The 14,147-nt window shown below is 38.2% G+C and overlaps 1 protein-coding gene across 3 annotated transcripts in view; it reads right to left on the bottom strand.

The window, feature by feature from the left end:
- Positions 1-14,147, bottom strand: part of TMEM131 (transmembrane protein 131) — a 161,035-nt gene that overhangs the window by 46,736 nt on the left and 100,152 nt on the right. For all 3 annotated transcript variants that reach the window (XM_060187505.1, XM_060187506.1, XM_007535714.3), the window contains exons 12-17: positions 11,121-11,229; positions 6,588-6,696; positions 6,036-6,189; positions 5,772-5,942; positions 3,037-3,147; positions 2,813-2,947 (exon numbers count right to left, since the gene is read on the bottom strand). In XM_060187505.1, the coding sequence (XP_060043488.1) occupies positions 2,813-2,947; positions 3,037-3,147; positions 5,772-5,942; positions 6,036-6,189; positions 6,588-6,696; positions 11,121-11,229 (789 nt within the window). The remainder of the gene's footprint in view (positions 1-2,812; positions 2,948-3,036; positions 3,148-5,771; positions 5,943-6,035; positions 6,190-6,587; positions 6,697-11,120; positions 11,230-14,147) is intronic.

Below are 14,147 nucleotides of genomic sequence, written 5' to 3'. Positions count from 1 at the left end.
AAGTTCCAATCAGATGTTTTACTTGCTACAACATTCAATTAAAAGACTGATTTACAGGGGTCAGGCGGTAGAGCAGCGGGTTAGGTGCACGTGGCACAAAGAGCGAGGACCGGCAAAAGGATCCCGGTTCGAGCCCCCAGCTCCCCACCTGCAGGGGAGTCGCTTCACAGGCAGTGAAGCAGGTCTGCAGATGTCTTTCTCTCCCCTTCTCTGTCTTCCCTTCCTTTCTCCATTTGTCTCTGTCCTATCCAACAACGAACGACATCAATAATAACAATAATAACCACTACAAGGGCAACAAAAGGGGGAAAAAATGGCCTCTAGGAGCAGTGAATTCATGGTGCAGGCACTGAGCCCCAGCAATAACCCTGGAGGCAAAAAAAAAAAAAAGGCTGATTTACTTTACACGTTTGGCAATTTTCAATTAATAATAATCACCAATGACACCGTAAGTATCTTCATTTCATACTTTTTGGCTCCTTAATTATTGATACTTTCATGGCAAGAATTCAAGTAATAGTATTTACTGCTAAACTGCCCTCCAAAAACATTATTTAGGGGAAAGTTTTTTTTTTTGCTTTCATTTCTCTCTTTTTTAGTAGATAGGACAGAGATAAATTGAGGGGGTGAATGAGGGAGAGAGAAAGACATCTGCAGACCTGCTTCACTGCTTGTGAAGCAGTCCCCCTGCAGGTGGGGAGAGAGGGCTTGAAGCTGGATTTTTTTGTGCATAATGTGTGTGTGCAACCAGGTATGTCACTGCCTGGACCCCTAGGGGATTCTTTTAGTGCCAATTATTTACATATGGCATTCCATAGATACACCACAAATCTGTCAGTGGTTAGTGTATATGATCATTTGTCTTTCAGCATTATATGTTATGTTCCTTCTCCTGTGAGATAATTTTAGTAATTCTTTTTAGTAGTATAAATTCCAAGTTCTCTTTTCAGGAGTGGTGAGGGCTTATATATTTATTTTTCTTTTTTCAAGCTTCTTTAAATATGTACGCTACCAATGTGTATATTTATAAGACAAAGAAGCACCAGGGCAGATCCACATATTAACCAGGTCAAATAATACCTGCTTCACTGTGTAATTAACAATACTCCTTTTTTTCTTAAAGATTTATTTATTTATTTATTTATTTATTTATTTATTTATTTGAGAAAGAGAGACAAGAACACTACTCAGTTCCGGATTGTGGTGATGCTGGAGACTGAACCTGTGGCTTCTAGGCCTCAGGTCTGCCAAGTCTGGTGTGCTACTGTTGCAAACCTCCTCAGCCCCCAATTGAAAACACTTTTTTTTTTTTTAACCAATACTCATGAGTCCTCCTTTACTCATTAAATACAATGAACACACAGCTAGTTTAGTGCCTATAAGTATTTCTCCTGTAATAGTGTCTGTATTACAAAAAAAAAAAAAAAAGATAATAAAAACTTTGCATGTGACAGAACTAATACTTGGTTAATGGAGCTTCATGCCTGCATAATCCTACCACTTCTGGTAGACTTATTATTTTTAATTTAATTTAATTTAAAATAGCAAGAAAGAGAGAAAGAAAGACAGTTTTCTGTGGTTGTGAGATCCTGGTGGTGCCAAGGATGTTTTATCTCATCCTTCTACTGCTTGGATCTGAACCCCCTTAATAAAGGGGTTTGATTCAGAGAGAGAGGGTCACACCACACACCACACCACACCACACCACGCACCGCACCGCACCACACCTCCATTTGTGAAGCTTCTACTGGTACTATGCATGGTGGTCCCATGTGGTGACAAAGGCCTAAACCCAGGTCCTCAAAAGTAGTAAAAAAGTAGTTCCCTACCAGATGAACCCCATGCCACCTCAATAGAACTTCTGCTGATGCTTTATGCCTGCTTGATCCCAAAACTCCTGGTAGACTCTTACCTTTCAGTCTCAGAGAGGAAACAGAGAGGGTAAAAGGCAGAAACAGAGATAGCAGAGTGCTGATCACATAGCTTCTCCAGGTCCTTATACCTAATAAAAATGAGCTCTACTGGGCAGACAACCCCACCATGTGTCCTGGAGCCCTGCCTCCTCAGATCCCTGCCCCACTGGGGAAAGAAAGGGACAAGCTGGGAGTATGGATCGACCTGTCAATGCCCATATTCAGCAGAGAAGCAATTACAGAAGCCAGAACTTCCACTTTGTGCACCTCACAATGATCCTGGGTCCATACTCCCAGAGGGATCAAGGGAGGGAATTGGGATACGGAGCTCTGGGGGTGGGAATTGTGTGGAAATATACCCCTCTTATCCTATAGTCCTGTCAATATTTCCATTTTATAAATAAAAATTTAAATAAATATAAAATATAATTAAAAAACAAAAAAAGAGCTCTACTGGGTGACCTAATTCCCAACTATTTTAGTTACTTATTTATGCAATATTATGTAGAATTTAACTCCTCTGGGGTGGGAGAGAGAAGGGGGGTAGAGAGAAAAAGAGAGAGAGAGAGAGAGAAAGTATGTGTGCCTTAACAAAAGCACCACTCAGCTCTGTCTACTGGTGGTGTTGCTGGGGATCTAAACCAGACCTCTTGTAATCAGGTCTCATGTAAAACCACTATGCCATCTTCCCAGCCCAACAGAAGAGTTTTTAAAATAGACTACCCATTAAAATGGTTTCTTTCAAACTAATCAAGATTAACGTGAATCTTTAAAGATACTAGCTAGTGTGTGTGTGTATATATATATATATATATATATATATATAAAACGCAAGAATGTTCTTTTATTTGAGGTTTAGATACACATCTAAGTTTAAGGAAATGAGAAAGTTTACTTACTGATGACTGCTCAGGTAAAGAAGATTTTTCTAACTCTGGAAGGTTTGAAATTATTGTAGTTCTATTTCCTCTTTCAGTAGCTACAAGTTCTATGGATAAACCATCTCCTATGATATGCCAACTTTTTATAGCCAACTTAAAAAAGAGAAAGATATGAAAGTGATTATTTCAGCATTACCATAAAATATTTGAATCTAATTTAGAATAAAAACCAATTACTTTACCTCAATTGGATTGCTGTTTATAATTGCAAACAAAATATTACTTGCTTCTGTAGCACTTAGTATGCCAAAATCTATGAAGCGTTCTTCTATTTTGGGGGGTAATACAAAGTACTGGAAAGACATAAAAGAACTGGATTAAATGTAAAATAATACTAAGGGCTCTATATGTTATGTAAATGCATATATATATATATATATATATATATATATACACATACACACACACAGACACAAGATATGATATAGTTAACTTTGTGCAATGAAAACTATTTTGAGAAATAATTGGAAATGAAAGCATTCTACTAATCAGCAATTTCTCCATCAGAAAGCACAGAAAAGCTGCAAGTACAAAGGAGCGAGAGGGAGGATTAGGTGAAGTGTTCTTGATCTTAGTAAAATCATGCATTCATAAAAGTAGCTACAACTAAGTAACTGATTAAGCAAAACAAATGCAAGACAGAGATAATACTGAAGGTTCCTCTAGTACTAAAATTCTTATTGATGTTGGCTTTAAGAAGTTTTTTTTTTTTTTTCTTCCAAGGTATTGCTGGGGCTCAGTGCCTGCACTACAAATCCACTGATCCTCGAGGGCATTTTTTCCCTTTTTTAAAAACTATATATTTCTAATTTCTTTATTGGGGGATTAATGGTTTACAGTTACAGTAAATATAATAGTTTGTACATGCATAACATTTCTCAGTTTTCCACATAACAGTACAAACCCCACTAGGTCCTCTGCCATCCTGTTCCAGGATCTGAACTCTCTCCCTCCCCACCCACCCCAGAGTCTTTTACTTTGGTGCAATACACCAACTCCAGTCGAAGTTCTGCTTGGTGTTTTCTTTTTTTTCCCCCTAGATATTTTATTGTTTTTGTTGCTATTGTAAAAGGAATTGATTTATGGATTTCATCTTCTTCTAACTTAGTGTTTGCATAGAAGAATGCCACTGACTTTTGTATGTTAATTTTGTAGCCTAACACCTTACTGTATTGCTTGATTTCCAAAAGCCTCTTGCTCGATTCTTTAGGTTTTTCTATGTATTCTACCATGTCATCTGCAAATAGGGAAAGTTTGACTTCTCTTCCAGTCTGTATCCATTTAATTCCTTGCTCCTGCCTGATTGCTATGGCAAGTATTTCCAACACTATGTTGAATAGTAATCGTGATAGTGAGCAGCCCTGTCTAGTACCTGATCTGAGGGGAAATTTTTTTAAAAATGTTCTAATCTCCTTTTTATCTCTCGTTCATTTTCCTCCTTCCCATGGAGCTAGGACCTTGTGACTGTGCAATTTCATCATTTCCAAGCTGCTTTTTCATTTACAGACAGAAACAAAGAGAAAGTGGGAGAAGCAATACAGTTCCTGAACTTCCTCTGATGCCATGGCACTCCTGCATATGCTAGGGCTTGTACAAAACTACAAACATGGCCAGGTACAATCGCTCCCAATGAGCTATGTCTCCCATCTCTTTTTCAAATGTGTCTGTTTTTGTTCTGACATTTTGTGATTCTGGCAATCTCTTCCCTACACAGTTCCCTCTTAATTCTACTTGCATTTCTTTCTTTCCTTCCTTCCTTCCCTCCTTTTTAGTTTTCCCATACTTAAAAAGCAAAACTAAAAGAAAGTAAAATGTGGAAAAGATCTAAGTGTGGATTGTAACTGGAGGATTTAATTGTATCAACTAAGAGTGATGCCTACTGGGAGGGTTAAAAAATCAATCATATAGAAAGTACTGACTAAACAGAAACTAGACACACTTAAAAAAAAAAAAAAAAAGAAAGAAAGAAACAGAAAATGACCAAAATGTAACAGTGTGAAATATTGGCTGCCTAACAGTACCTGAAGAACAAAAGATAGCTGGGAGTTTAAATTTAAAGGTAGATGCATACGGGAAAGTGGGCCCACTTTCCCGTATGCATCTCCCAATCCAAACCAAATAATATTGCATCCGCCGATCACAACCTAACCAAAGCAACGATTGCCACCTCAACATGCTTCACCTCAGACTGTATCCAGAGACTTCACGTGTGGAATGACAACCCTTCAGCTTCATTACTCGGGTGAGACCTTTCCTTTTATAGTACACTCTAATTTCATCTCAGGTAGTTCACTTTCTAACAAAGTCCCATAATCTAGATATATACCAGTTTCTGTGAGAGAGAGCTTATGTGCACACGTATCCATAAACTACTGCAAAATATATACCTGAAAGCAGAAGTACACTAGAGTTTGCAGTGAGTACCTCCCTAACACTTCCTCTCCACTATTCCAAGCTTGGGATCCATGATTGCTCAACAAATTGTTTGGCTTCATATGTTAACTCTCTTTTCAATCACCAGGTTCCAGATGCCACCAGAATGCTGGCTAGGCTTCCCTGGATTGAAGACCCCACCAATGTGTCCTGGAGCTCAGCTTCCCCAGAGACACACCTTACTAGGGAAAGAGAGAGGCAGACTGGGAGTATGGACCGACCAGTCAACGCCCATGTTCAGCGGGGAAGCAATTACAGAAGCCAGACCTTCTACCTTCTGCAACCCTCAACGACCCTGGGTCCATGCTCCCAGAGGGCTAGAGAATGGGAAAGCTACCATGGGAGGGGGTGGGTTATGGGGATTGGGTGGTGGGAATTGTGTGGAGTTGTACCCCTCCTACCTTATGTTTTTGTTCACTAATCCTTTCTTAAATAAAAATTAAAAAAAAATAATAATAAATTTAAAGGTAGATAACATACTTACATCTAAAAAGCCTGTATATACCCGCACCGGTAAATGAAATTTAGAGGCATTGGTAATAAGTAAAATGTTGTTATCTATGTGCATGGATGATGTGGATGGCATAAAATACAAGGTAAAAATGTATCCTGATTCATTTGGGAGAATTAAGACTGGCTTGCTGAAGTTGTGAACCTAAGAAATGATGGGAGAGAAAAAAAGTGTCAGCATCATCTGGCTGGCAGGTCAGTAAAACCAAAGATATAAGGTGAAAGTTCCCAGACATACTTTGAACATTGTTTTGGCTTCTTCTGGTAGCAACACATCATGAATGAGGATCGCAAAGCTGAAAGTGTTAGTAAGGTAAATTGGCCTTTCCACAGGGTCAGCAGGGCTGTCTCTGATGTGAAATAATGTTGCAGCGTGATCAAATCCCAAATAACTATTTGAAAAAAAAAAAATTAATAAACCATTGTTGTTTCCAAGTGTTAATCCAGTTCTTTCATTATGAGTAATAATTTACCTTTAGCTGTAAGGAATATGATTAAAAAATTAGAAATATTTTAGTAATGAGCCATGTAACTTTTTATGTTACATAAAAAACTATGTTCTACTGAATTATATTTATTTAAACAATTAAAATCAGGAACATAGTAGCATGCTTTAAGCTATTTAAAATATTTTAAAAAATTTAATTGTAATTATTATTCAAGTGAAATGAATTTTACTAAAAATGAGTCCCTACTAATTTGGATATTAAACTATTACTGGTAAATTATTAGAAAACAGAATTTACTGATTACTAAAAGGTTACAATGCTTATTTTAAAGAAAAACTCACCCATCTAAAACTTCTGCTTGATAAGGTATTTCAAGTTTAGAATAACTTTTTTCCTTTGCTTTAACAGTTATTTTCCCAGAAAATTGGGATGGTTTCTTTGCCTTTGAAGCTGAAAGGAAGCATAAATAAAGAAATGTCATCCCTGGTTATCAAGATGAGAATGACTTTGTATAGATTGAGAACATCTTAAAAAGTTCTGCTTTTAAACTGGTAAATAGAACACACATTTTAAATCAAATATATTCTTCATACAAAAAAAAGAAAACCACTTTAATTTTCCTATGATGGGATCAATAACAAATAAGCAAATGAACACAATTCAGATGGAAAAATACTGTGCTTGAGCTACTTCTCCAGCTTTGACTTTACTTAAAGCTAGGTTGCTGAATCTAGGCACTATTAACATTTTAGGGCCTATTCTTTGTTGGTGGGAGTCTTGCACATTGTAGGATTCTGAGCTACTATAACAGCAGTAGTACTCCACTAGCTGTGACAACCAAAAATGTCTACAGACATTGGCAAATAACCCCTTGGAAGCAAAACTGCCCCAATTTTTATGGTTTATTGCCATACGGAGAAAGAGGTTAACATTTCTTGATGGCCAGAGTCTTGACATAAACAACAAAGAAGTTATATGAAGAAAGTAAAGTTATATGAAGAAAGAGTTGTGAGCCCTGACTTACGACTTACATTAGCCAACTTTACCTTGTGATATGAAAAACATATCTCCTCCTGTCATCATACTCTCTTAACTAGGAAATAAAACTTTAGATTTTATATTGGTTTTGAATGATTCCACCTGGAATCTGAGAATTAGAGAAACTGAGTTGGATCCAATCTAGGTATCCATTAGTTGTTTCTCTCAAAATAAATAAAGCTGTTTATTCATAGTGCCCCCCCCCCCCTATTTTTTTTGCCTCCAAGGTTATTGCTGGGACTCAGTGCCTGAATTGTGAATCCACTGCTCCTGGTGGCTATTTTTTCCATGTTGTTGTTATTTTATATCCCTTTTTAAAGTACTTTGAATATACATCCACTTATGAGAAGATATATATGTAAACTTGTTGTTTTTGACGGGTTAGGTTGTTTTCGCCGGGCTGGCTTCACGGGCAGGTAATAGACGACCAGGGACTCATAGTTGAGCTATAGGCAGTATCTCTTTATTCATGCAGGACGCAGCACAATCTAAGACGAGCTAAGTTAAACTCAAGGTAAAGTACTCTGAAACTCACAATGCTGTCTTTATATATACTTCCCAAGTAGGGTGGAAACAGGATGTGACATAGAGAGGGTGGAGAGAAAAGTGACTGGTGAAAATCAGAGTGTGACAAAGAAGGGATCAGGGTGTGACAAGGAGGGGGTGGAGCAGGCGAGAATCCTATCACTGAACCACAAATGCCCTGGAGGGAGGTGGAACTTGTTAACAGTGGTTATGTAAATAGAATAGTGTTAAGCAGGGGGGATTTAAACCAAATGAAACAGAAGGGGTCTCATGCATACCAACATAAACTTTTCCACTGTCCAACTTTAGAGCAAAAAGCAAAAGCAAAAAATGGTATGTGTAGTAGGTACAGATTGTATCTTCAAGCTTTTTTTTTTTTTTTTTTAAATATCCCACCAAGTCTCATTTCTTTGTTTGATATAAAGTCACTACTGCATGCTGACCATCTGTTATCTTAGCAACAAAAAAGACAATTTCCCACACATCTGGAGATAACTGGAATCTATATAGAGTGAATACTTTCTACAATGCCAGGGCACTGCTCAGCTCAGGCTTATGGTAATGTGGGGATCACTGGTGCCTCAGGCATTAAAAACTTTTTACATAATCACTATACTATTTCCCCTGCCCACAAATGTGTATTTTTGGAGGGAGGCAGTTAATGGTTTACAGTAAATACAGTTATTGGTGCATGTGTGAAATTTCTCAGTTTTCTGCAAATCACTATCACTGTAAGCCTAGGACTTCCTTCCTTCCTTCCTTTTTTTTTTTTTTTAAATTAAATTAGAACAAGAAGGAGAACCAGAGGGCAGAAGAGATAGCACACTGACTGTAAAACGACTTTCCTGCCAGAGGCACCAAAATCCCAGAATTAATCCCCTTTCCACCATAAGCCAGACTTAACCGTGCTCAGGTGAAGAGAGGGAAGCAGGAAGGGAGGGGAGAGGAATAGTGAGCCACAGTATCACTCTGGTATATACAAAGCAAGAAACTTAACCCAGGACTCTAGGTAAGGCCTGTGCTCTACCACTAAGTCACCTCCCTAGTTACCAGGCTAGTTTTATTTTTAAAATTATTTTTGAGGGCCAGGGGGTAGTGCACCTGGTGAGCACACACATCAACATATACAAGTACCTAGGATCTGAATCCCTAGTCTCTGCCTGTAGGGGGAAGCTTCATAAGCAGTGAAGCAGTATGGCGGCTCTCTCTCTCCTCCCCTCACTTTTTCTCAGTCCTATCAAATAAAAAGGAGAAAATAAAGAAGAAAGAAAATAACCACCAGAAGCAGTGGATTTGCTGTATATGGGATTTGTTGTGCAGATACCAAGTCTTGCTGATAACCCTGATGGCAAAAATGAAGTAAAAAAAAAAAAATGTTCTTTTTCCCAGCTCCACTGGGGAATTAACCTAGGATCTTGCACCTGTATGACACCACCATTGAGCAAATCTCCCTAGTTTTTTTGAATTATTTTAGAGAGGGAAAGAAATCTCAGTACAGTTCTATTATACAGAGGATTCCCGCTAGCATTGTTCATGGTGCTTGCTTCCATGTGGTGCCAAGGCTTGGACCCAGGGCCATGGCTTTGGTAAGGTGTGTATTCTACCAGATGAGTTAACTCCTGTTCCCACTGGAATGTTTCCTGCTAGCTGAATTATGAAGGGAAGTTGCATATTTGCTCTTGGTTTACTCAGAAGCTGACCCGGGTTGAATACTGAACCTGGCACCCACATGTGCAGTTGCTTGAGATTTTTCTCTGAATTCTATACGTGCAAAGAGTAGCTGTGCAGTGCGTGCCAGCAACCTGGCAGAGTCATCAAAGATTCTTACCTAACAAGGAGTCTAGCTATAAAGTGTGGACTATGAGGGGAGGTGACTTTATTATGATGCTGAAGTTTAAATTTCAGGGACTTGCACAGGCCCCTTAGAGAAAAGTCTTACTTGGTGTTTTAACTATCATTAAATTTAGTTACATTCACTAAGCAGAACTTGGACTGAAGTTGATGTATTTCACCAAAGTAAGACTCTGGGGTGGGAGGAGGGTTCAGGTCCTGGAGCATGATGGCAGAGGGATTGAACTGTTATGTGGAAAAATGGAAAATGTTATACATATACAAACCAATGTATTTTATTGTTGACTATAAGCCATGAATCCCCCAATAAAGAAATTTAAAAAATTTAATTACATGTAAAGTCTAGTAGTTCTTAAGTCACTATTTAAAGTTTTTGTGGCAGCAAATTTAATAAATGTTTCAACAAAGTGGGAAAAACTGAATAAAAATATGCCACTGAAATTACATTAAAGTCCAAGTTATTTCATTTCAAAAGTCAAGATACACAATATACATGTTGAAAATAGTTATCTAATTAGATAATTATTATGTCATTTAAGTATAGGTAGGGCAGTCTTCCTTGCTTGTTAAAAAAAAACTCAAGATATGAAACTGTTAAGAGTATTTTATTTCTGCTCTCAAATTCAAACATGTGTCTATGATTCAAATTCAGTATCAATTACAAAAACTGATGATTTCATAATAAAAGTAAAACTTAACAGGTACAGAGTACACACTACACAAATTTAATTCTAATTTGCTTTTCAATACCAATTCAGGTTCATGAAACTATATTTTCTTTCATGATATAATCAACAAAGAGTGCATGATCATAGTTTACAAGATGAACCAGCCTCAGCAGCAATATAAAATCTGACTGTAGGGAGTCGGACAGTAGCGCAGTGGGTTAAGCACAGGTGGTGCAAAGCGCAAGGACCAGTGTAAGGATCCCAGTTTGAGCCTCCCAGTTCCCCACCTGCAGGAAAGTCGCTTCACAAGGGTGAAGCAGGTCTGCAGGTGTCTATCTTTCTCTCCCCCATCTTCCTCTCCTCTCTCCATTTCTCTCTGTCCTATCCAACAATGATGATAATAACTACAACAATAAAACAAGGGCAACAAAAGGGAATAAATAAATTTAAAAAAAAAATCTGACTGCAGGGGCCAAAGGAACAGCTCACTGGATAGGTATCTGTTTTGCCATGTACACAGTCCAGTTCAAGTTCTGGCATCATATGGGAGTGTGATAGTACCAGGAATAGTTCTGGTACTATTATATTTATTCCTCTCCCTGTCTCCCCATTTGAATGAAAAAGTGGCAGCAGTGGTGAAACTGTTCATGCTAAAAGCCCAGGTTTGATAATAATAATAATAATGTTTGGAAAATGTCCTGGATTTATATTGATATATTAGGATGTCAATGTAGAGCTTTCTAGTTTATCAAATAACACCACTGTATTAGAGAGGAAAAGTTGAACACTTACCATCAAAACTAATGCTCGCAACCTTGGTATATTTACTTTCTGAGGCTTTTAATGTTATTGGTTTAAAATGTACTGTTATAGCATCATTTTGTGGTGTAGGCCGAACACTCTGAAAAAGAGAAAAATATATATCATATTACTTTATTGTAATGGCTCAGTTACATTATGTTGGAAATTGTTCTTGGAAAGTAAGGCAGAATCAAATTTTGTAAAAATTAAATTTGTGGTCCATTTAAATGGAGTAGGCCAAACTGTCAAAACTTCAAATTAATTCACACAGAATATCTTTGTAAAGTAAATACCTACTTCACATATCAGAAGACATGAAGGATTATGGCAGGGTCCTTCTTGAGTTCCGTAACGCATGGTCCAAGAGTTAGCTTAGTGGATAAGGTACAGAACTTACTGGTCAACTGAGGTTACCTGAGGTCTTTGGTTAGATGCCCAAAGGCCCCATAAGCTGGTATTGCTTTTGTTTCTACCTCTTTCTCATTACAAAATAAAAAGAAATCCATAATACTAAATGTACCATCTTTTTTTTTTTAATTTTTTTTATATTGTATTTTATTTATTTATTCCCTTTTGTTGCCCTTGTTGTTTTATTGTTGTAGTTATTATTGTTGTTGTCGTCATTGTTGGATAGGACAGAGAGAAACGGAGAGAGGAGGGGAAGACAGAGAGGGGGAGAGAAAGATAGACACCTGCAGACCTTTCACCGCCTGTGAAGCGACTCCCCTGCAGGTGGGGAGCCGGGGTTCGAACCGGGATCCTTATGCCGGTCCTTGTGCTTTGCGCCACCTGCGCTTAACCCGCTGCGCTACAGCCAGACTCCCCAACTGTACCATCTTGACAACGTGACAAAACAGTATGTATGAAAATGAACTCTGGTGCCCCTTGACCAAAGCAGTCAGTCTTGCAGAACCCATTTCTAGTGCTATTTTCTCTCCATCTGTGGGACGCTGTTAAAGAGCAGAACTGCACTCCTACCTATGCAGTTATGTGTAACTGAGAAGATGACAGAGTACTTTAAACTCAAAAATAAGATATTTTATTTGTACAACTAAGCCTACAGTGACCAAAAACAAAAACAAAACAAACCCAAAAATAAAAAACAGTTTAAGTTTGCACTTTTAAAGCAAGCCTGAAAAATAAATACATTGTGGGGCCAAGTGGTGGCACATATGGTTAAGCATATGCATTACCATGTGCAAGGACCTGGGTTCAAGCCCCTGCTCCCCACCTGCAGGGTACACTTCATGAGTGGTGAAGCAAGTATGCAGGTGTCTCTCTGTGCTATCAAATAAAGGGGGAAAAATGGCCACCAGAAGTGGTGGATTCTTCATGCAGGCACTAAGCCCCAGTGATAACCCTGGTGGAAAAAAACAAAAACAAACAAACAAAAAAAACCCCACCACTTTAAGGTAGTAAATTTTCTTGTGACTATCCTTGCAGACATCTTTTCACTAAAAGATTCCATCCTCCAGAGCCAGACAATGACATATCTAACTGAATGCACATATTACAGTGTGCAAAGACTCCAGGTTCAAGCCTCCAGTGCCCGCTTTCAGGGGGGCAAGCTTCCCAAGTGCTGAAGCAGTGCTGCAGGTGTCTTTTCCTCTTCCTACCACCCCTCCCCCTCAATTTCTCTGTCTCTATGAAAACAAACAAAATACCAGCCAAATGATGTTTTAATAGATGGAACCAAGATCTAGAACTAAAAACCAGGTGTCCTAACCTGGTCAAGGGCCCTTTTAACATCTTATTGTCCAAATATGTGATTTACACATTTAGTTTTGAATCTAACTGGACTGCAAGCTGATTTATTTGTACTGATAAATTTATTGTCAACAAGTTTGATAATTCTGTAATAAAGGTATCAGGGTAGTTTAATCACAGAAGCTATTATTCCTGGTTATTTGTGAAAGTATCCTGGGATCTTCAACTTACCACTACCTCAACTCCCCATCCTCAGAGAATTACTGTTAACCACAGCCAACTTGGGTGACTTTATTCTTGCCCTCCACCCACACCCCACAATGTTGCTTAATACTGAGTAGCAAGAACTCTAAGTGTACCTGTAGTTTCAATCCCACTATACAGAGGCAGAAGTTCTCCATGAGACCCATCCCTGAACCACACACCCAATTATTTTACCTAGCAGAAAGAAATACTTTCTAGGTCAGTTATCAGGACACTGCCTAAACTATGAATCTAATAGTGAACAAGTTACAGTGCCCAAAGCTGTGGTTACCAAAAATGATATCTCTTCATTCTTTGTTTGGCATTTATATACTACTTTCTCTGGATGTTCACTCTACCAGTTGGTGGTAAAATCTGGGTTTGACAATGGATGGACATAGGTCCCCTTAAATCTCAAGCCTACTGGATCTCTCATTTTATCAAAGTTGCCTTAAATTTAAGTTTCTGGCACCAACACAGGTTATAATAAACATGTAATGCTTTTCTTTTCCATTATTCCCTATACATAAAATTTGAAAGCCTCACAAGGAGAGCAAGTTGTGAACCAAAGCAAATTTGGATATTCTTATCTTTTGGGGGACCTAAAGTCATCTAATGGCAGACATAAAAGTCACTTGTTCTGTGTATAATATGTGTAGGGGGGAGAAGAGGGAATCCTCATTAACAGTATGGTACCTAAGGTAACTAATAGTTCTAGTTACAAGTAAAAATTACTAACACCATTCTACCCTTAGCCACAAATACAACTGCTTCATTATTTCTCTTCCCAACTCATCTCAATCTTTTTCCCCTCTCTTGTTACTTACCCATACCTTTGCCTAATAATAACCAAACTTTACGAAATTCTTCAAGCCTCCCCCCCCCCCTTTTTTTAAAATCTGCCTGAATCCCAGGCTTCTTACATGATTCTGCCTAGGTAGGAGCCTCATAAAATTTAGTTTAAACTTGACTTAGAGAAGTATATTTTCAGGAAAGCTTTGTACATGGTGAAGCAGGGCTGCAGGTATCTCTCTTCCTCTCTATCTCCCCCTCTCAATTTCTGACTGT

Source organism: Erinaceus europaeus, chromosome 3, assembly GCF_950295315.1.
Source record: "Erinaceus europaeus chromosome 3, mEriEur2.1, whole genome shotgun sequence".
Lineage (NCBI taxonomy): Eukaryota > Metazoa > Chordata > Mammalia > Eulipotyphla > Erinaceidae > Erinaceus > Erinaceus europaeus.
Note: the sequence above shows the minus strand (reverse complement) of the source record. Positions and strands in the feature narration are given on the sequence as shown.